The 21830-nt window shown below is 41.0% G+C and overlaps 2 protein-coding genes across 3 annotated transcripts; both read left to right on the top strand.

The window, feature by feature from the left end:
• The first annotated feature begins 514 nt into the window (after window positions 1-514).
• phpt1 (phosphohistidine phosphatase 1) lies at window positions 515-3444 on the top strand. Its single transcript, XM_037118346.1, has 4 exons — window positions 515-889; window positions 2217-2344; window positions 2522-3236; window positions 3314-3444. Exons 1-3 carry the CDS (start codon window positions 724-726, stop codon window positions 2612-2614), a joined length of 387 nt encoding a protein of 128 aa, XP_036974241.1. The 5' UTR covers window positions 515-723; the 3' UTR covers window positions 2615-3236; window positions 3314-3444.
• A 1108-nt stretch (window positions 3445-4552) lies between these two features.
• mamdc4 (MAM domain containing 4) lies at window positions 4553-20563 on the top strand. Of its 2 annotated transcripts, none has more exons than XM_037118070.1 (29): window positions 4553-4710; window positions 7531-7623; window positions 7790-7951; window positions 8195-8320; window positions 8596-8829; window positions 8983-9108; window positions 9349-9504; window positions 9683-9786; window positions 10029-10184; window positions 11170-11260; window positions 11371-11484; window positions 12249-12341; window positions 12453-12590; window positions 12681-12820; window positions 13205-13313; window positions 13403-13507; window positions 13705-13839; window positions 14078-14205; window positions 14438-14654; window positions 14753-14890; window positions 14972-15099; window positions 16147-16237; window positions 16894-17055; window positions 17282-17407; window positions 17555-17682; window positions 17803-17908; window positions 19019-19206; window positions 19547-19609; window positions 19885-20563. In XM_037118070.1, exons 1-29 carry the CDS (start codon window positions 4659-4661, stop codon window positions 19918-19920), a joined length of 3645 nt encoding a protein of 1214 aa, XP_036973965.1. In that variant the 5' UTR covers window positions 4553-4658; the 3' UTR covers window positions 19921-20563. The 2 variants fall into 2 exon arrangements, with proteins under 2 accessions (XP_036973965.1, XP_036973964.1); XM_037118069.1 differs by having other exon boundaries at window positions 19544-19609.
• The last annotated feature ends 1267 nt before the right edge of the window (window positions 20564-21830 follow it).

Here is a 21830-nt window from a genome sequence, read left to right as displayed (position 1 = left end):
ACGGAAGTAGGCGTCCTGTTCTGAGGATTACCTTCAGAATAAAAGCAGGGATTTAAAGTAATTATTATAATGTGTAAAAACAAAATAAATTTAAAAAAAAAAAACTACAGAAAATGCTAGAAGTTAGCCATAGCTTGTATGATTCAATAGCTTGTACAATGAAAATGATAAAGGGCATACAGTTATTTAATTGCTAAGTGCAGGGGAGAGAACATTTCCATAAATGTCTCCAAAAGAAATACTTAATTGAATCAATTTAAACAAACCGACGTTCAATCAAGTGTTATCATAATAATATCATAATATGATATGTTATATCAGGAGAAAACGACAAAACGAAGAAAAATAAGGGCCAATTAAAGTACAATAATTCGTAATAATAACTGTAAATAAGAGATGGAATTATATTTATTATATTTATTTATTATTATTGTTGTTGTTGTTGTTGTTGTTGGTATGTGCTTATATCTGTTCTGTTAACATAAGTACATTTAATCGCCCTTATTTTGGAAGCTGTGGCCGGAAGTCCTTTTGTTGTCGCTGCATGCAGTGCATGGCGGAGCTAGCATAAGTTCGTGTTGCTCCATTCACTTTTATGTGAAAATAGAAAGGGCCTTCGAAGCTGTAACGCCTTTTGTGTAGACAGACACGGAGACTGTTGAGAAAATTCAAGCATTGTGTGTGCTAGCTTGTTTGCTAGTGTGTCCGCTGAGCAGTACGGACATGTGCACACAGACGAGGGCTGCGGCTCTGATGGCCAACATACCGCAGGCTGACATCGACCCGGCCGGCGTGTTTAAGTACGTCCTCATCAGAGTTCACAGCAAAGAGGAGGGAGACGACTCGGAGGTGGATATAGTCCGAGGATACGGCTGGGCCGAGTACCACGGTGAGTCAGGAGGAGAGCTAGATAAAGACAAAGAAGGCTAAGTCTCCCTCAAAACGTAATACAACAGTCCTGCGGAAACCCCCCTCATTAAGTTTATGATGTTCACTATTGTTTAAACTAAAGTATTTTGGGGGGTATGTAGCCTCAACATTATGGTCATTCTGTGGCTGTTAAATTGTACTGTGTTGTACCGATCGGTATTTCTAATATTCATTCTACCCTCATTGATTAAAGATTAACAACACCAATCCCTCTAGTTGAATCTATACTGTCAGCTGCAGTCAGACAGACCTGCCAGTTTTTGAGAAATACCAGATTTTAGTCTTGTGTATTGGATATTTGTTGTAGTCTAGCTTCCATTTCAATCTTGAATTTAAGTATAACACGTTATCATGGTTATGTGTGGTATAATATGAATGAAATATCCTCAAACTAATGTGAACACAGCAGTACGGACAGTGTTTTGCTGGACTATGCTGCCCTCTGCTGGTTAAGACTAAAATGTAAATACAGCGCTTCACTCTTTCTTGTGATTTGACTTTAAAGGAGCGATATGTAGTATTGGAAAAGACATTTTAATCAGAGGAGACAAATCTTCATTGAGTGCCTAAACAAACTTAACACACAAGCTCTGTTCATGACCTGAATAAGCAAACTGATCCAAAAGGACAACACGGCTTCATACTGTTCTACTTTGTTTATATGTGGCGGACCCTGCCACCTTTCTAGCTTCAAACAGCGTTTATTTTCCTCTGAGGACAGCTCGTTTATTCAGTTATGGATAACTTAATATTACTTTGTAGTTTGTATTATTATCTCATTTATATTGTAAACATTAGCAAGAATCTTCTTGAAAGCTACATAATGCTCCTTTAACTTCGCATGGAAAATTCAGGTCAGTCAGTGAAAACAAAGGCCTCAGTTTATGACTTGAAGCTGTTGTAAACGAGGGAAATTCCCCACTGAAGGATCAGTTGTGTGGTGTCTGAAGTACAGAATATGATCTGACAAGTCATCAGCCTTGTCAGAGACACCAGATGGAGGCAGCCCATCTGCAACGCAAGATTTCAGATGATCCATAAACATATTTAATGGACAGTTGGTGACTCAAACACTCTAGGTTTCATTCACATTTATTCATATTTACAACCAACAAATGTTGTGTACTGCTGTTATTGATAAAACTATATGTTAGAAAATATGTTCCCGTATTATAGTACAGTTAATTTTAATGCCAGACTTACTGTATTTTTTTATTTACAGATGACAAATACTAGAAAGCACAGTGTTATTGTGTTGCTCACTTGTCATACACTCTTTCCTACAGCTGATATCTACGAAAAGGTTGCTGAGGAGCTGGAAAAGGACGGTCACTTGGACTGTGAGTGTATCGGAGGAGGGAGGATCAGACATGATGCCCAGGACAAGAAGATTCATGTCTATGGATACTCCATGGTGAGAGTCCTGCTGTATTTAAAAAAAAGCAATAAGATTATGTAGATGATTAATGACAGGTGTGTCACTATTAGAAATCTCTTCCATATTATCATGAAATCAGTGTTTAATAGTAACTCTGTGTCAGTAAATGGTTAGTTTCTATCTCTAATGCAACATTGTTTTTATTATTTACAGGGATATGGAAGAGCAAACCACGCTGTCACTACTGAGAAACTGAAGGCTCGGTATCCAGACTATGAGGTGACTTGGGACAATGAGGGATACTGAACTGAACTAAGATCAGTCTTTGCTGGACACCCTTCCTCCTGGACTAACATGGCACTTAATTGCAAGACTGTCGGACAGCCACAAGTCCTTAGAAAAACTTTTTTTATGTAACAATTTAAGAAATTAAATGGCAAACAATGTTGTTTTTCACTACACTTCGTACTGTATTTTGGTCTAAAACAAATACTTGATTATCTTAGTGAAGCTTCATTAGTGTGAAAACTTATCAAGAATTATGAATAAAAAACTGGTCATGACAGTTTTGCAGAGTGACATAAGTCGCTCACTGACTTGTTTTAGAGTCACATAGCCTCATAACATTAACCTAATCAGTAAGGTAATTGGTGATAAAAAATTAACCACAAATGCATCATCATAATGTATGTTTAATAAATGTTCCCTGAAATATGCTTTTTTTCTTGTTGCCTATCAGAAAAATGAAAAGGCCCTCCATCGTAGCTTATCGTACTGTTGGCCAAGAGCAGCTGTGTTCCTGTCAGCCACTGGACTGTAAACCGAATGTCGTGGCCTTACTTTAACATGGCTAGATAAGGCTAAATGAACCTGATGATCTTTCAAGATTACCAGTGAATGAAATCATGATATATACATTCATATGCTGGTGATGGTGCCAGCTAGAGGACACTATATATGCTGTTGACTTAGTACTTATTGATTAAAGATTCCTTAAAGGGGCAGGAGCTAGAAGAGAGAGAGAATACAGAGCTGCAGAGCTGGACGATATGAGAAAACTGATGTGTTTTTTGAGCATTAAAGCACGTTAACCTTTTCAAGAAGGAATCCAAAATAAAACTGAACCGGCAAATGAGCGTAACTTGTCTCCTCTGAGTTTGCACCACTTTGCCAGTCCTAATCAAGTCAATAAACTGACTCTTTTCACAGCTGCAAACACAACAGTGACATTCAGTATAAAGTTTATGTTTGAGCTAGTCGCCAGCAAACACAGTGATGTTATTATTCATTCATTCGTTCATTCACCTGACAGGTGTAAGTGCAGCATTTGCTCCTTTTAGCCATTTCAGGATCCAGCTTTATCATTTTAGCTCTTGATGATCTGCTTTCTTCACCAGCTTGTTGGCAACTTTTCCTGTCTGCTGGTCAGGTAGCGTACAGTAGGTTCATCTGAGGTTTTGTGCTAACAATAACTATGCAAATGTGTGACATGGGGGCGTAGTGTGACATCACAAAGTCATGGAATTAAAGGCAAGACTACTGACGAGGGAGGAGCTTCTGTTTGAGCGGACTTTCACTTTTTCAACTTTCAGGATCTTTTACATGCACAGAAACAAATATGCGGTCTCACTGAACAGGACCTTTGTGCACTGTCAGTTTGTTCGGCAGAGGGAAATATCCTTATTTTCTAAAGTCTAAATGTCAGTTTCTTACATGTAGATTAATGCATGTGTCATATACACATAAATCAATTGTAAATCCACTTGGAGTTCTAGGCTTGTAGTTTTCATCTGTGGGATTTATGGAAATCTTGTGTAGTTCAGTCAGCTTAATTTAGTTATTCATGTATGGAGGCAGCAGTGGCTAGAGTGGCTATTAGACATCTCTGGCTGCTTGGATACCTCCCTCTTGGCAAGAAAGAACTAAGTGGCAAAATGGGTGCAAGCTCATCATCGCTAATATATGACTGAATATTAACACAAATCCAGTCCATTAAGCTAATTACAAAGGATCCATAATCCATTGTGTAACATGGTAAAAATGGCTGATTTCAGTTCCTTAAGCCAGGCACTTCACCTTCAACCTCCTGCTCCTGTGAAACAAACACCATGAACTCAGTTACCCACTGTGTCTTCTTCAGTTATTGTGAAATGTGCGGATGTATGGGCTGCGGAAATCTGTCATTCGGAGGAAATTGTTTTATGATGGCTTATTGCGGCTGCATGCTGGGAGAATTTAAAGTCCAGGTGTTATCTCTGAGAAACGAAGAAGAGGTCAGAGTGAACTAGTGAAGACTGTCCAGATTGTGCTGAGACCTTCAGACTGAGCAGGTGGAGGAGGAGAAAAGAAGATGTTGCTGTCGAGGAGCTCAGCCCTCGTGCTGCTGGTGGTTCTGCAGTTTGGTAAGAGCACTCTCAGCCATACTCCATTCAAACTGTGTGAAGTTTTAGAAATAGTGAAGAAATAATCCTGCTGCAGGACAGACTAAATGTAGCTTATTTGATTGTTTTATTTATAAAGATGAGTACAACGTACACAACTGTTAAAGAAAGCCTCTAACAAGCCTTAGAAGTTGGACAAATATCTTGAGGTCCACTAAATTTTTAACCCTTTCAACCAGTTAAAAACACTAATTCTAAAAACTAGACTATTAAATCAAAAAGGTCAAGAATGGACATTTATGCTCAAGCCATGCTTGAAAATAGTTTTTTCTTTCTTTGTTGATGCTGATACATTTCACCTGTTGTCTTCAGTTTCACAAAGCGTGGCTGTAGACACCAGTCAGGACACTGGGGTCGAGTGTTTTGTCTCTTTTGAGGAATTGGGGGGGTTAACAGCCTGCTGATGGTACATGCAACAAAAAGCTTACATGTTACAGGCTAATTACAGGAAATGATTCAATAGAATACATGTAGTATATACATATTTGACTAAATGTATTAGCTTTTTTTGCAGTAATCATGATTCATTTTGGAGACACAGTAAGTTCTTGCATAACATAATATCACAGCAGTTTGTCATATGATCACGAAATATGATCTGCAGAATTCGTGCACCATGAACACAACTTTTATATTGTTTTCATAACCCTCAGCACAGCTGCCTTTGTGCCTGCACCACGTTTCTTTGACTGAACAAAACACCATCTCATGTATGAACCCCACTGGAGTCGCGGGGAGGTGGTTCAGTAGATGCTGAGCATACAAAGTCCAGAACTGTCACGCAAGAATCCAGGGTTCACATCCAGTCTGTGGTCAGGTTTAGACCACAAAAGCACTTTGGTAAAAGTTGTGAACTTGAAAAGATACTTTCATAAAGTTGTTGCATAATGTTGGCTTTAGCATTTGTGTACATGTACACAAACTTTACATTCTAAACAAAAAATTGTAGATTAAAATCTATAATTCATGCCCATTCATGCTCAGTACCTGATGATTATGCCGCTGTGACACATGGTTGTCATTCGATGTTCATTTCTTCTTTTATGACAGACACAACGTTTTAAATTTTTTACTAAACAAATGACAAAACCAGTTACGTTTTCTCTCAAATATAACCATCCACCTTTTATATAGTATGTATGTGTACATACAGTAGACATGACACTTTGTTGCAAGAATGCACACGTTCGATTTAAGATTGTTTTCATTCAGTTATCCTTACAAAGAAAGCAACATTTAAAAAAATAACTTGTCACGCCATGTACATGTAAAAAAATCCAAAGGTACAACTGAGACATTAAGCAATATCATTTCATAATAACCAACACTGGATGGTTAAATTCATTGTTAGAAACTTTAGTTTACAAAAGTTTATAAAAAAAAAATAATTCATTAAGCAATTGCTAAAGATTTAAAAACAATATTTGAGACTACGGTACATAACAGCCATCCAAGTAATGTTTATAGATGAAGTGCACAGTATTTATGAACCCTTTACAAAGTATGATAAACACCAGTTGTAACGTTGCACTAAACAACTGCTTAATAAATGGTTTGTAAAGCAATTAACAGTAAAATAGATATTAAATATTAAGTTTGAGTAGCTATGAATCAACCATTTATTATGATGGCTATTATAAATGCGTGATAATCATGATAATAACAAATCTGTTTGTCTAACTTGGCTGCTGAGTGATGAAATACTAATCGCCTGTCTCTTAAAGCAGAATGCAGAGTGTTGAGGATCATCATTTCTGTCCTCACCTTCACTTTTAAATCACTTTAGAAAGAAAAGACTGAAACAATTTTGAAACAGGTTTATTTCATTAAGGCCAGCTGACCTCAGTAGCCTAAAGCTATCAGACTGTGTGTGATAACGGAGCATTTCTCCACTGTGGAACGTGCAGTGTGCGTGTTCCTGTGTTGTGTCACTTGTCTTGAGTCTCAATCAGAGACCTTTGGATGAACGGATGGCATTTTGCTGGCGTTAACCTGATTACTTCCCTCTGGCCTTTGAGCCCATTGGCATTAGTTGTGTAATAAATCTTTGACAGTAATGAGTCCTGATAAGACAGATGGAGTCATATGTGAGATTTTATACAGCCTTCCAACAGAAGCAAAGATGGAAAGTAATTATCTAAATGGACTGATAGCTCAGGTATTTCCATTATGGGAAGCTACAGCCAATGTTCTTCTTCTTTATTTCAGAGGATTCACAAGTTCACAAAGCGGTATCCACTGAGGGTCCACTTGTTGTGGAGTTTTTGACTGTATCACACAAACTTTATCAGCAGGTAAAATACTATCCAGTCACCGTGGAGCTGAACGTGTTTTTATTTTTACGCTGAGCACTGTTGGGACTACTCCTGCATCTTGGCTTTAATGTTTAATTTGATGAGTTAATTCTAGCGTTTCATGTTCTGGAGCTTTTTACTTTATCACTCAGTCATCATCATTTATGTGTGTGTTTAGTTTTTTCTTATTAGAGAGCTATTACAGATCCAGTGGAACAACTTTATGGATGAAAAAGTCCTAAAAGTGCTCAGAATAATGGAACATTTGAAAAAACCTCTGGTGCCGATGAAGGCCGTGTGACCCAGTCAAAAGCTTCAGAGCTTCAGCTTCATTTGGACCTTGAGTGAAGATACAGCAAAAAGTTCGCTGTTTTCATTTCTTGAGGAAGGTTTATCGGCATCACTTGATTGTGATGTGTTTTGATTGAATTCTGTAAAAAGCCTTGGAAAAAAATGGAATAAAAGGATGTTTTATCTTATCACACAGTGGCTGGCTCGCTGGCTCAAACATGTCAGAGTCCTGATGTGAGGTGTGACTTTGTGTGCGACTGTTCTGACTGCAGCGATGAGCGAGACTGTGGTAAGTTTAAAAAAGGTTTTTTACATAGCTTCGGACGCTAAGTCTGTGCTCTGAATCCTCTGTCTCTTAACTTCATAGAGAGACAATTACACCCACAGACTTTTTCATTATTTTCATTTGATGTGTGTTCAAAAGTTCAACTGTTATTCCTGTGACTCCTCTCAAGGCCACAATGGGAAAGAGTTTGAGTGTGACTTTGAGGATGCAATGTGCGGGTGGACTGACCAGTCCATCGACGCACCCGTGTACAGATGGGACAGCTTTCAGAGAGGGGACACTCTGCCTGACAGCGGGCCGTCCTCCGACTACACCACTGGGACAGCTACAGGTACAGTTGAAGGCACAATCACCCGTCCCTTTATTTTGTTGTCTTTTTGTCATCTAAAGCATCAGGCATTGAAAATGTTTCATATCCTCTGTAGTAATAATGATAGGATGCTTTGGATAAAACCAGCTCTGTATTGTTCGGGTAATTCAAATGTACATTTAAAGAAAATAGCAATTGAGTCTCATAATCAGCAGGGTAACAGCAGTTCCCTGCACTAAACTTTAAATATGTCCCCTCACACAGGCTGGTTCATGGGCGTGACGGCGGTGAACTCGGAGTCTGTCAGCACAGCAGTTTTCACCTCCCCAGATATGCAGCAGTCTTCACCAACCTGTCGCCTTCGTCTCAGATACTTCCTGTGGGACTCAGGTGACGAGCAGTCAGTGACTGCAGCTCATGCACTCAAACTGCCTACAGTGGGCCTCATGTCATTTTGTACTACTTTGACTACTTCTATTAGCGTGCTTTTATTTGTTGTTTGTAATCTGTTATGTAATTGACTCAGTAAGCTGATTTGACAGCTGTATCTACTGCAAACATAATCATCATTATTAGACATTTGTACAGTTTGATAAGATTTAATTACCTCTGCAGCTGCCATACTCATAAAGTATCTCATAAAGTATTTGTAATGGAACCTGTAGGTCACACGGGCCTGGGCGCCACACCCTTGTGGGCGTCCGTCCATCACCAGGGCGCTCGAGAGGCCGTAGTGTGGCGTCCCGAGGCCACCAGTGTACGTGGCTGGAGGGAGGCGACCGTCTACCTGGGCCGTATTCCGGGGCCGTTCCAAATCCGCCTTCACTCGCAGCGCTCCCAGGGGGGGAAAGGAGATGTGGCGGTGGACCAGCTGGAGTTTCTGGACTGTGCTCTGCCCTGTGAGTCCATCAGAGTTATTCTATTCATACACAGCCCTTCTATGTCTTGTAATTAATCATAATAAATGAATACCAATTAATCACTTATATCGCAGAGCCTTGGTAAGCATCATGACAGTGGGTTTTGTTGTTTTTCTCTTGTGACGTCATCAGTGCCACTCCCTGGTCAAGAGTGTCCAACAAACATGGTGGAGTGTAAACGCGAGGGCTGCGTGGATCAGCGGCAGGTCTGTGACGGCACCGACGACTGCGGCGACGGGACTGATGAGCTGAACTGTGGTGAGAATTCATCTGACTGACGCAACAAAACAACATGTGTTCTTCCTTACATGATGTCATTTTGACAGAGCTCACTTCTAATGAAGTCCCCATAGTCCCCATGAAGAGCGTTAACAGAGTTGTCAGTGGTTACTAGAGAAACCAAATATTTTCTTACAGAAAGAGACGTTGCTGTTAATTTTTTTTCCCAACAAAACTGATCAGATGTGCTATCTGTAATTCATTTTGTTGCATCTCCAGGAGAGTTTAGCATCTGTGACTTTGAGGAGGGCCTGTGTGAATGGGACCTGACTTCACTCTCCAATCTGAAATGGTTCAGGACGAACCAGCAGAGCCTCTCCATCACGGATCCTCTGAGAGGACCAGGCAGGGATCATTCCAGCAACAGCGTGACAGGTATAACGATCCCCGGACCCTTTTCAAAATGTTATCATTTTGGAAATAATAATAACATATTTTCTCAGTGTGTGGGTTGTTTAATTTCAACACAGGGGATGGTCCAATCAGAACTCCCGCACTTTCTTAAGAATTTTAAGAAACTTGCATAAATAATAATGATAGATAAATCTTGCAGGTCACTTCCTGTATGTCACTGTCCCTGATGGTGGTCTCAAAATGGACTGGGCTGCGTTCCAAAGTCACCTCCTTGAACCCACCAATAGTACACACCCATGCAAGGTGAGTTTCAAGCTTCTTCTTCTGTCATAGAAGCTTTTGATTTACTCCTACACTTCAGTTTAACAGTAATTTACTGATAGTTAGACTTCACTGAAAGTAAGATAAATAAAATGTAATAACAGTGGAGGAACTAAAATTTAAAACACGCTCCACTGAATGACTGTCTGTTCATGTTTCATTGCTTTGATTGATGATGTTTAATGATTTTATAAAGATAATGTGAACCTAATCTTTGTGTCTAGATGGTGATGTACACTCACCAGTTCGGGCCGAGGTCCGGCGGTCTGACGGTGCTGGTGGCAGATCGAAAGATCTACCCTGTGTGGGAGAGAGCCGGAGCTCTAGGTGATGTTTGGGTGAGGGCCGAGGTGGAGATCGTCACCAACAACACGTTCCAAGTGAGTACCTCACCTGAGTTTGTAGCCATAGTAACGTGGCCCTGAAAATCTGTAAAACTGAGATGTTCATACTGAAGATCCATGAATAAGGGTGAGTCACACGAAAATGATGAGACATGGTAACACAAAAATCAGTTTGTTCTGATTTTATCACAATGTAAATGTGGACTTAATGTACACAAGTGGATTACAATTGTCACAAGAATCTGTGAGCACAGCCTGACGCCGGATTCTTAAGTTCAGCACTGATCTTGAATATTTGACAGTTTAGTTTGATGAGGATATATCCCCAAATATTAGTATTCTTTTAAATTGACATGCTAGAAGAGAGTGAGCTGTGCACATCTGCTCACATGCAGACAGATGCATAGAAGAATAAATAATGAGACATGGTGACACCAGTTTTAATGTGCATTTATAATATAAAAAAACAATCAAACATTAAATATCACTTCCTTTTTTAACCCCTGGCACTCCTGGGACATTTGGTATCAGTAGTATCGAAAGCAAAATATGACAGGTACAAAGTTTATATTTTGAAAATGCAATACTGAACGTTTGACTCATTCAAATTGTTCAAAACAACCAGATATTTGTTATGTTGTTGAGTTGTGAGACACGTCCATCAGAGTCCAGTGGCGGCGTGCTTTACACCACTGCACCTGGCACTTTGTATGTCAGGGAGTAATGAATGATATTGAAAGCATGTCATCATCTTTTGCTTTCACTGTTCTAAATGAGAGACAACCTAGTAGTGGCTAAAGGATGAGGATTGAAGGCAGGCAGTTTTTGACACCAGTCTTTGAATGACAAAAATCCCAATCACTACAAGAACTAGATTCCTTTACATTTTACAAAAAAACAAAATAGTAGGGTTGATGAGGAGATGAATGATCTACAACTTTTTGTGTTTGGATGAAATTGTTCTGCGGTCACATTTTCACCACTTTTTCTCCTTCCTCTGTTGAATTTTCCATCATCATAGATTGTAATCATGGCAGCAATCAGGGACTTGGCATACGGAGGCATCGCCATCGACAGCATCGTGTTGTCTCCTGAATGCCGCCCATCAACTGGTAATTCTTTTAGCGGCCTTTCAACACATGACATCACATCTGCAGAGAATGAGAGGCAGTGCCCTCTGTGGAGTGATACATCTGCAATCTCACATTCTCTTCTTGTGCAGCGAATTATACACTGGCAGAGTTCCCCAAATCTCCTAAAGAGCCGTGTACTGAACCAGACAAGATGTGCAATTTTTATGGTGACTGCCCAGATGCAGAGGATGAAACCAAATGTGGTGAGTCTACTCGTCCTGTTTCCTCAGTTCAAACTTATCAACAAGTCTGCAAAGGATTTATAGAATTTTTTAAAATGGGTTTCATGACTTTTTCTTGAAACACCATGTCTTAAGGCCATTTCAATCAGGAGACTTGTATAGAAGTATTGATGTGCACGCTAAATATGAAAAATGTAAATGGTCTCCCAGTGGAGTCTAGACAGTGGTGAGGGTGACTGGATGAAGAGAATGGTCGAGATCTGTACTGAAGGGTTGAGGAGGGGCGGGCTTCTGCTGAGCTCAGACTCAGGTGCTGGAGGTGAATAGGTTTGGAGAAGGATCACAGTGATTTGCAGTGAAAGCAACAGATAGAAGAAAAAACAGACTTAAAGTTTGGCTGACAGAGTAAACACCCAGAGTCAGCTGATAATGACAGACGCAAGAGAGGGAGATAGAGGAGAGAGACGAATTTCAGGATAAAATGATTGAAGCTACGCTAAGCTAGCGTTATGTCTGAGAGGTGAAGGAGGAAGTAGAGTGATAACGTCCCTCACAGGGAAGAGATCAGGTTGGATGATTCTGCACCCAAAGTGTCTGACTGGACACCACAGAGATCTGTGTATGTCATGTCCCCTACCAAGGTTAATGATTCTCCACCACTCTACCAAACCTTAACCAGAGAGGTGGTGGATCAGAAAATACTCATATGAATTATTTTTGTAACTGTAACCAACAATGTTGTCCATCTGAAAGAGATAAAATGAATCTTTTTTTTTTTCCTGCAGGGGATTTCTCGGACCCTGAAGGCAGCTCAGGCTGGACTGACACCAGCATTGGGAATCAAGGCTGGGTGCTCTTTAAAAATTCCACATCCAATGGTACAAAAACACTCTGTCAACTATTGATACCTATTGATTCACTTATCTTCCACGAAAAAAAAACAAACAAACAAACAAAAAAAACCACAATATTTGTTTTGTTTTTCATAGAGGAGTACCTGTCTGTAGATGTGTCGCCAGGCCAGCAGCTGACTGAGGCCCAGACACGGACCCCCCTCCTGGGCCCCTCCGGGCCAGCCTGCACCCTGCGCTTTGATTTTGCACTAACTGGGAATCCAGAACACATCGGTACCTAAGTTTACATGTTATTTGACTTCTGATTTTTTTCCCTGGACTCAGATCTTTTATAATGACTCCATGCACTCGTCTGTGCTGCAGGTGAGCTCTCCATCAGGGTGATTGACAGCATGCTAGGAGTGCAGCCTAAGCTGTGGGAGTTCAGTGGGAAGACGGGAACAGACGAGGAGTCGTGGCAGACGGCCAGCTTAAATATTGGAGCCAGAAAATATCGCTTCCAGGTCTGATATGTATACACTTTATACCATTAAAATGTTTGCATTGATGTTGAAAATTGTAATTTATAGATTTATCTGTGGCAAAAATAACTTTTCTTTTCTGTTTCTTACAGCAAAATAACTAATCAATACTTTATGTTATGTTGTAATGAAACTTTTGCTTTGATGATGACAGTTGAATCATAGACATGAGCCACAAAATTAAACAGGAAGTCAAACTTTGGCACATCAAGCAGGGTAACTGGAGTTACAAAAATAGTGCAGTTCCTCAAATGGCCACTTAAGGCTGTCTCCAAAATCGAGTCAGTCCACAAAATTTGATGAGTTTGTTCAGTGACAGTTTTCACTCACGAGGCACTTTCGTTTTCCTAACTGTATCTCTACCAGCTGGCGTTTGAAGCTCGTCGTGTGAAAATTTGTCCATGCACAAAGATCAAAGTGAGAAACGTCCACTTCACCAGCTGTCACGCTGAATATTTCCCATCCTTTCCGACGGGTAACTCTCACCACTTGTTACAGTTTACACACAATGTAGAGGCAGTCTAAATGCTAAATGCTTCGATTTATAATTATTTTTTTTGCCAGAACTCTCGTGCAACTTCGAAGATGGACTGTGTGGATGGTATCAGGACAACAGTGACAACTTCGACTGGAGCGTGCTCAATGGGACGGACCACACCATCGGGATAGGCAAGCTCATTTAAAACATAGACATAAAAAACATAATTATAAATGGATATACAGTGCATGGGTTTGCTTTTTTCAGTAGAGATTCCTTTCACACACACACACACACACACACACACACACACACACACACACACACACACACACACACACACACACTGCATCACTCATAGCTCCCTCACCCTTGTGTTGATGTCCAGGCAGCAGCCTTGCTGTGGACATGTGGAGTCCTTCTCTGCGTGGTGCGTTCGGGCGCCTAATTTCATTCACACAGATGCCAGCTTCTTCAGATCAGTGCCTGTCCTTCTACTACAAAATCTATGGGCCGAACACAGGTGAGGTTGAGACTGAATGGAAAGCAGTAGAGAGTGAGATCAAGATAAATGAAGTTTCTTTCAGTCAGTGTCACTTAAGTCAAGTGCTCTAAGCATTTTTTTAATGAGTAACTGCCTGAAAATGAAATGAAATATTACCTTCTTACCTGATAGAAGCTGGAAATAATAAGAACCTTGAATCATTTCTTTGCCCTCTCATTCCTGCTGGTCCGTCCACACACACACTGATGCCGTCCAGGTGCTCTGAACGTGAAGCTGTTGAGTAAGGATGGTTCTGAGAGCGTCCTCTGGACCCGCAGCGGAGCTCACGGCAACATGTGGCATGAGGCACACTGCCCGGTGCCACACCAGCTCACCAAATTCCAGGTCTGGAATTACAACAGTCAGCCTGAAATTACTACACAGTGTCTCAAAATTCACCATTCATATTAAAACAGTTATGAAAATAAGTGGGGAAGATGGAGGAAAGAAGGGTTGAATTGGGTTTTTGTGTGCCAGTTATTGAAAACCAGATGGCTAAAGAGATCGTGACCAAATGATTAATGAACATTATCTTTTGTCCTGTCCAACTCACCTTTTCTGATCCTCCGATCCCCAGCTGATATTTGAAGCGGTCCGCTCCGGATTTGACGGGCGCATCGCCATCGACGATGTGGCGCTCTCGGAGCGTCCGTGCACCCTGCCGAGGATGTGTTCCTTTGAAGGCCAGCAGTGTGGCTACAGCAGCTCTGGTAAAGTTAACTGGCTGTACCGCAACGGATACGCCACCACGATGAATGGACCCATGACTGACCACACTCTTGAGACTAAACTGGGTGAGGCAGAACCCCATTAAAGAAAAGTCATAATTTGATAAGTGAAAACCGTGTGACTGTGAAATGCTGATTTTTCCTCTGCTTGGTTGGCTGCTCAGGCTTCTACATGATGGCTAACACGGCAGGGAACATCCTTCCTTGGGGTGAAACGACACTCCTCACATCGCCTGTTCGCCAGGGAACCGTTATGACTGAGTGCGTCCATTTCTGGTATCAGATGGGAGGAGAGGATTCTGGTGAGACACCCGCACACGCCAAGACACACATCGCATTATTAACCCAGAGGAAACACAGTATGACCGTGTGTGCTTCCTCAGGTTCTCTGACGCTGTATATGAAGCCGGTGAAGGGAGAGAGGGTGAAGATCTTCTCTGACAGTCTGGAACAGGGATACATCTGGCGCCATGGCAACGGCAACATCTCGAGTAGCCTTGTGGACTGGCAGGTACAGTGTGGAGGATCAGTGATGGACTTTTCAACACAGTTAATCATTTAGGCATTAAAAAGTGAAGTGAACAATAAAGCAGTAACATATTACATATATATAAAGGTCATACATACAAAGTGACGAAACATGAAAAATGAAACTGTGCATCAGACATTGTGTTATAATATGACTGTGGTTAAATGTGAAGTTATTCATGCAGTAGTATTTGAATAAAAGTATTATATATAGTATTATATAAAAGAGTTGGTGTTTTTCCATGTTTTCATGGAAAAAAAAAGAATCAAGAAATTTTTCAAATAATTGTCCTGGCAAAAAAAATTAAAAACAATTCCCACCAGTTTTCAAGTCACAAACACAACAGAGGGCTTCTATAGTTTCTAGTTTGAGGATTCTATAACAATCCTCAAAGTTACAAAGTAACTTATGCCTCCTAAATGTAGTAGAGTGGAAGTTTAAAGTCGCTAAAAAGAGAAATACTCTAGTACTAGTACTAGTATGAGTAAATCTGCTTAGTTACATTCCACCACCATATTCAAGTGTTTTGGTCATAAGAGAGATCCCATATTGTTTTAACAGGCCTGCCTTATAATCATACTCTCATTCATTAAGCCTTCCTATCAGTGACAGACTGTATCTAAGTAAATTTACTCAAGCACTGAACTTAAGTATAATTTTGAGGTACTGTTGTACTTTTTTTCTCCTCTACATTTTAGTCCCTGGTTACCAAGGCACATTCTTCAATTTATTTAATTTATCGGCAATCATGTAAAAAAAAAATATAAAATGGGTCGGATTAGATCAGTTGACCCAGTGAATACAGTGTGTACCGAAGTACTCTTTTGATACATGACCAGTATATTCTAAGATGATGTCTTTACTTTTTTTCTTTACTCAGGTATGACTTTTAGATACTTGTTCCTGTCTCTAATTCAGAACTGTCTTCAAATTCCGTAACTTTAGAGTACTTTCATTAGTGAACTTGTACTTGCAGGACGTTGTGTTTGTCTAAGCCAGGCTGATGTGGTGCTTTATTCTGCTCTGCAGCTGGAGTTTGAAGTGGTCGGAGCTGGAGGCCAAATCACTTTCGTTGCGGTTGACGACATCTCTATTTTGGCTCACCCGTGTCAAGATCTAGGTTTGTATCAGCATCAGCAAAACGAAGGAGAAACACACAGACTGTGTGAGATAGACGGAGACTAGTGTTGACTGCTGGTCATCCTGCAGAGTTCGAGCTCTTTAAATGTGTGTTCCACTGGACGTCAAGACTGTTCATTCTAAAGGAACATGGGCATGTTCCAGGCAGGGAAGGTTTAATGAAAGACCCTGTTTTGTTGCATTTTGACGTGAGACTGAAAGTCAGAATATGTTGGACTTCATGGCCTCAGTTTTGACCGTTCTCTTGAAATTCCAATCACTTTATAGTCATTTTGTTTGCCCATTATTATCGTTCTTCCACGTTTAGATGCCACTACCTTGGAGTTAATAAAAAAGTTATTAGTTTATTGATCCTCTATAGTTTTATTTAACAACTGTAGTATTCTTATTCTGTTGCAAGGGCTTTGAGTCATGTTAATGCATTTTATGATTATCTATATAATGAGAAATGCTAAATGCTATGCAACAGACAGCATAATCAAATATGAATTATTAAAATTTGAATTTTCATAATCCCTCAATAAATCCCGTCTTTTACCGTAAAATAAATCTTCACTATTACAATAAACTATTTGTTAAACATCTAAACAACAGTACACAGTTTTATCCTCTTTGTGTTTGTCTCGAACATCTCAGGTTCAAAGTGCACACTGGAGAGAGGGATGTGTAGCTGGACTAACACTAAAAACGGACAAAAAGGACTCGAAAAGGACCAACTGGACTGGGAGCTGACCAGTCAGGAGGCAGAGAGGCACTTCACCACCCCGCCTCACGACCACACTCTGGGCACAGAGAGGGGTGAGCCCGATAGAGATGATCAGGGATTGAGCTACTTCGGCTGTGGATGTCGTAGAAAAAGCAACACATTCTCATGCGAATCATGTGTTTCACTTCAGTCAGTCATGTCATGATGAGAGCAACACGCTGTATCATTTTCACGCATAAATATAATTTAATCTATGAGCGTGTCTCGTCCCTGATATGTAACAAAGTGTAAACTAGACTTCCCTGTCTTTTCCTCAAGGTCACTTCCTGTTCCTTCCAAGCAGCAACCGGACGGCGGCATTGCAAAGGGCTTACTTGATGAGCCCTCACCTGCCCCCGACCAAGGGCACCTGCCTGAAATTCTGGGCCTACAAGCAGTACTCATGTAAGGATCAGTGTTCTGAATCATCTGTGCTTCCTTCATCAGATATGTTCTCAATTTGTTGTACCCACGTGTTCAGCATCTAAGAAAAGTGCGCTTCCTGTTTTTTTCTCATAAACACATTTTTTTTTGTTTTTTTCATGCCTGCAGCGGACACTGCGGAGCTGAAGGTGTGGATGCTGGTTGAAGGTCTGCTGAACCAGCTGGTGGTTGTGAGTGAACTGGATGATCTGTGGAGACGCTTTGACGTCAACATCACATCTGCTCAGGAATATCAGGTCAGACTGTCACTGTACAAGCTAATATAGTGCCTCTGACACTAACTGTTAACCTACGTAGCGTTCTGTACGTAAGCCAGGTGACGATGTCAGCTGTCATCTTGTTCTTGTCATCAACAGATCGTGTTTGAAGGAATCAAAGGATCATCAGGTGCCATTGCTCTGGATGACATTGAGTACACCGTCGGAATCGACTGCGCCGGCGAAGTCAAAGATCCACTCTCAAGTAAGATGTGCCAGTTATTTTACACATTTTTCAACTTTTTAACTGCTACCATCAAGTGTACAAAGCTTGTTTATCAGTTGTTGTTTTTTTTATAGAAAATATGTTCTAACTGACCAATCAATAAAGGCTAAGTAGCTGCCATGTCTAAACATGGTCCTGGGGATTTCTTCCCCCAGTGGTGATGTGTACATACTGTTGGAATTAAGTAACACTTTTCTCGCTTTTCCTTGTTTAACCGGAGACTTGTGTTCTGTTGGCCCTGCAAAGTGCAATAGCTTGATGTTGTGATGGAGCCAGGTCTGTGGGAAAAACAGTCTCTGCTCTCTTGGTTGCTGAGTTAGCCAGCGTCTTAGTTTATCAGTTATATGTTCCCGGGACTGGATATCAGCCAGAAGTAGGCCAGAAGTAGACAAGGTCCAAGCTGGACTAGCTCAGTTCTTATCCGATCTTCCCTTCTCTCTATCACACCAGTGATCTGGTTGGTTGGTAGGAAGATGTTATGGGATGTCTGTTGGAATCATGATGAGTGTATTTCCTTCTAAGTAATACAAGCTTCAGCAAAAAATTACTAAATGAAACAAAAATGTAGCAAAGCTTGTGGAAGCCTCTGCGTCTGCATGCGCCCCTGTCAACATTGCAATGGTAATATGCTCATTTGTTATCTGGCTTACAGCAGATTAATGTATTTACATTAAATATGAAGCTATGGCCAGCAGCAGGTTGGCTTAGCTTAGCATTAAGGCTGGGAGCAGGGGAAGTCTATACAAAAACAGGAACGTGAAGAAGTTGCAAGATGGAACTATTTCTCTGGAGGCGTAGTGATTTTGCATAATTACATCCATTTACTTCAATTCAATATGTAAATAATATTGCAAACTTGTGTTGTTAGAATGTTCATGCTCTTGCATCCTGTGTTTAACAGCTAGCTGCTAAGGAGCAAGTATTTGGACTTTAGTCTTCATTGATGTTGATATCATAACAAAGTCGATCTATTTTAATGGCTGCCCAAAAGTTACAGTGCAGCTCTAACTGTAATGTAATGCTGTCTATCTGTCTTCAGCACAATCTCTGGTAAAGGGAGACTGAATGTTTTCCTAACTTTCCCCGTAGCCTCACAGAAGCATGACAACGCAGGAGGGATAGCGGCGTCCGTCATCGTGATGCTCCTGCTGGTCGGCACTTTGGTCGCCCTGCTGGTTTACTACCTTAGAACCCGGCCTGAAGTAGCATCATCATCATCATCATCTCCCTCAGCTCGTGGCGGCTTCAGTAATGACATATACGAACCAGATCTCACAGTGAGTCATTCTGACAGTCAAACCTTTAAAAACACAGAAGAAACATCCTGTCAAATCAGTGCCATGAGTATTAACGGATAATTCTGGCTATCACACCTTTGATTTTTATGTTTGCATGTGGGCCATCATACCCAAGAGTAATATTAGAGTTCCAGTGATGTCGTCTTGCTAGGAGTTAAATTGACCAGGCAGCAACAGTCCCACAGTGCAGATGATAAAAGAAAATTACAGATGTTTTACAAAAATGAGAAGTGGAGTTTATTTGAATTGTAGCCAGCAGCAGCAGTATCTCTTCTTCACTGTGTCTGGTTAAAGATTAATCACATGTTCTCTTCAGCAGGACCGTGTGGCAGTTCCATCAGTGCAAAACCATCCGATGGCAGCCGGCTTCAATGATGTCTCTGTGAGTAAACAGTACAAACATTTTGTATGACTAATGTTTGGGAAACAATATACTCATCACTATTCACATGTACTGTGTAATTATCATTGAAATCAAGGTGGTTTAAAGCTGCGCTAACGTGTCTTTGACCTGTAGAGGGCCAGATGGTAGAATCACAGCCATCAGCCCCATTATCCTGTGCATACTCCTGTGGCTAAGACAATAACATTTCTTAAACATCTAGCAGAGTGCTGATTCTCACTGAAGGATTCACTCTCCTTGTTGTGTTTCTTCAGGTCTATGACGATGTCAGAGAGATGGAGGTGGCGTGAGGCGGGAGGAGCAGGGTGCCACCCAAAGGTGGCTTTGTGAATTTAAGGCGATATCACAGCAGGAGAACTGTTTGTGTCGCCCTTACATGACACGCACACACGTACACACACCCACACACACATGCATACACAAAACACACGCACAGCCCACATACTGAAACACTGATGAAGGCCTAATGGATGCAGCTGCCTCAAAGGTCACAGCTGACTGCCTGTCAGAACAGAGGGAAGTCAGAAGGAGAGTAAGAAGACATGGATGGAATTAGTTTAACTAAATTAAAATCTGTGGGCGTTTGAAAGACATGTGTTTCCAAGGAAAGGGGGGGTCTGATGAAAGATACTACCGAGTTGCATTGTGGGAGTGGATCTCGATTCACAGTTAGGACTGTCAGAGCCTCTCCGCCTCTAATCTGTCCCTATCGAAAGTTGTGGAGTGCCCCTTTAAAGAGACAGGCAGACAGACAGATTAAAGCAGACAGAAGATTGCGAGGTTGTAGAGGAAGCTGACGTGTATTGCAACTGTTTGGAAAAAAGACTGTAGGACAGATGTGTTCTTTCGGATGTGCTGGAGGGTTAACTTTACTCTGCTTTACAAGATATAATTAATCTCTGACGATAAATGAATTAAAGTTGAGCATTGCAACGCTGGTGTCGGTTTGCTTTTTTCACTTTGAGAGTAAATGTGAAATGTAATGTGTTCAAAGTCTGAGAAAAAAAATACAACAAAATTATATTTGTATATGTGTAGGTATACATCCAGCTAATCTGGTGGCAAATAAATTAAAGAAAAAGTTCACCCAAAAATTAAAATTCTGTTATTATCTATGCACCCCCATGCAGTCAGGTGAAGCATCATGGTCCACAGAACAGCATTGTAGCATTCTCCTAAATTCTTAATGAAGCAGAAGGGGACAGAAGGTGAAGTAATAACAGTTTTGATTATATACCTTATAAAGTGATATATCTGTTGAAGTTAGCATGATAACTAGGCCTCAGGCCTGTAAGCCTGTTTCTCACAGTGGTCCAAAGTGTCTCTGCTGGCAAGCCTAGCTGGCCTAGCTGTGTAAACACCAACATGAGCTGAGTATGAATCAACACGTGTCAAGTTTCCTTCAAACGGCACCTTTAAGTCTGCAGCAATCACATGAGGTCATAGTAACTTCATATTTGCTCATGTTGGGCAACAGGACTCCATGATACATCCCGCTTTCAATCATCGGGAGCTGTGCATCAATTAAAGGAGCATCATGTTGTTTTGCTGAAGATTTTTTAATTATGAGAGAATTATCTTGACTTTTTGATTTTTCATCTTTGTTTCCATGACTGAATGAACTGAATAAACACACTGATCTTGAAGGACAAAACAGTTTCCTAGTACTTTACTTTGTGTTTATGTAGCTTCAAATACTGTCCTGGGAACCTTATTTTCCTCTGAGAACAGCTTGTTTATTCACTAATGGAAAAATACACATCTCTGAGTTTGTGTTATTACCTCATTACTATTGTAAATATAATAATTCTGAATTTGAATGCACATTAGCTAAAGCTGGGAGTTCTGCGGTGGACTGGCTGCAGATTATGTCACTGTAACTGCCTACACGTGTTGCCGCTGACAGGTGAGAGAATGAATGGCGGCTCTCGCTCTTGACTGCTCCCTGCGTGGCTCCGGCGTGACGGTCAATGCCTCGTTCATCTTTAGGGAGAGGGGATGACGACATCCTGTCCTTAGCAACGGTCGCGTCTCTACGGCAACATCCTCCGGTGTCCCCTCTCAGCTGCTGTCACCGCGGCTCTCGGCTGCTGTCAGGGAGACGCGCAGAGAATAGCCGGTTTCACGCGGGTGCACGGATTATTTTTGGAGGATGCCGCGGTGTCATGGGTGGAGTGCGCGCGATCACCGCAGCGGCCGT

Source organism: Acanthopagrus latus, chromosome 12 (assembly GCF_904848185.1).
Source record: "Acanthopagrus latus isolate v.2019 chromosome 12, fAcaLat1.1, whole genome shotgun sequence".
Classification (NCBI taxonomy): domain Eukaryota; kingdom Metazoa; phylum Chordata; class Actinopteri; order Spariformes; family Sparidae; genus Acanthopagrus; species Acanthopagrus latus.
Note: the sequence above shows the minus strand (reverse complement) of the source record. Positions and strands in the feature narration are given on the sequence as shown.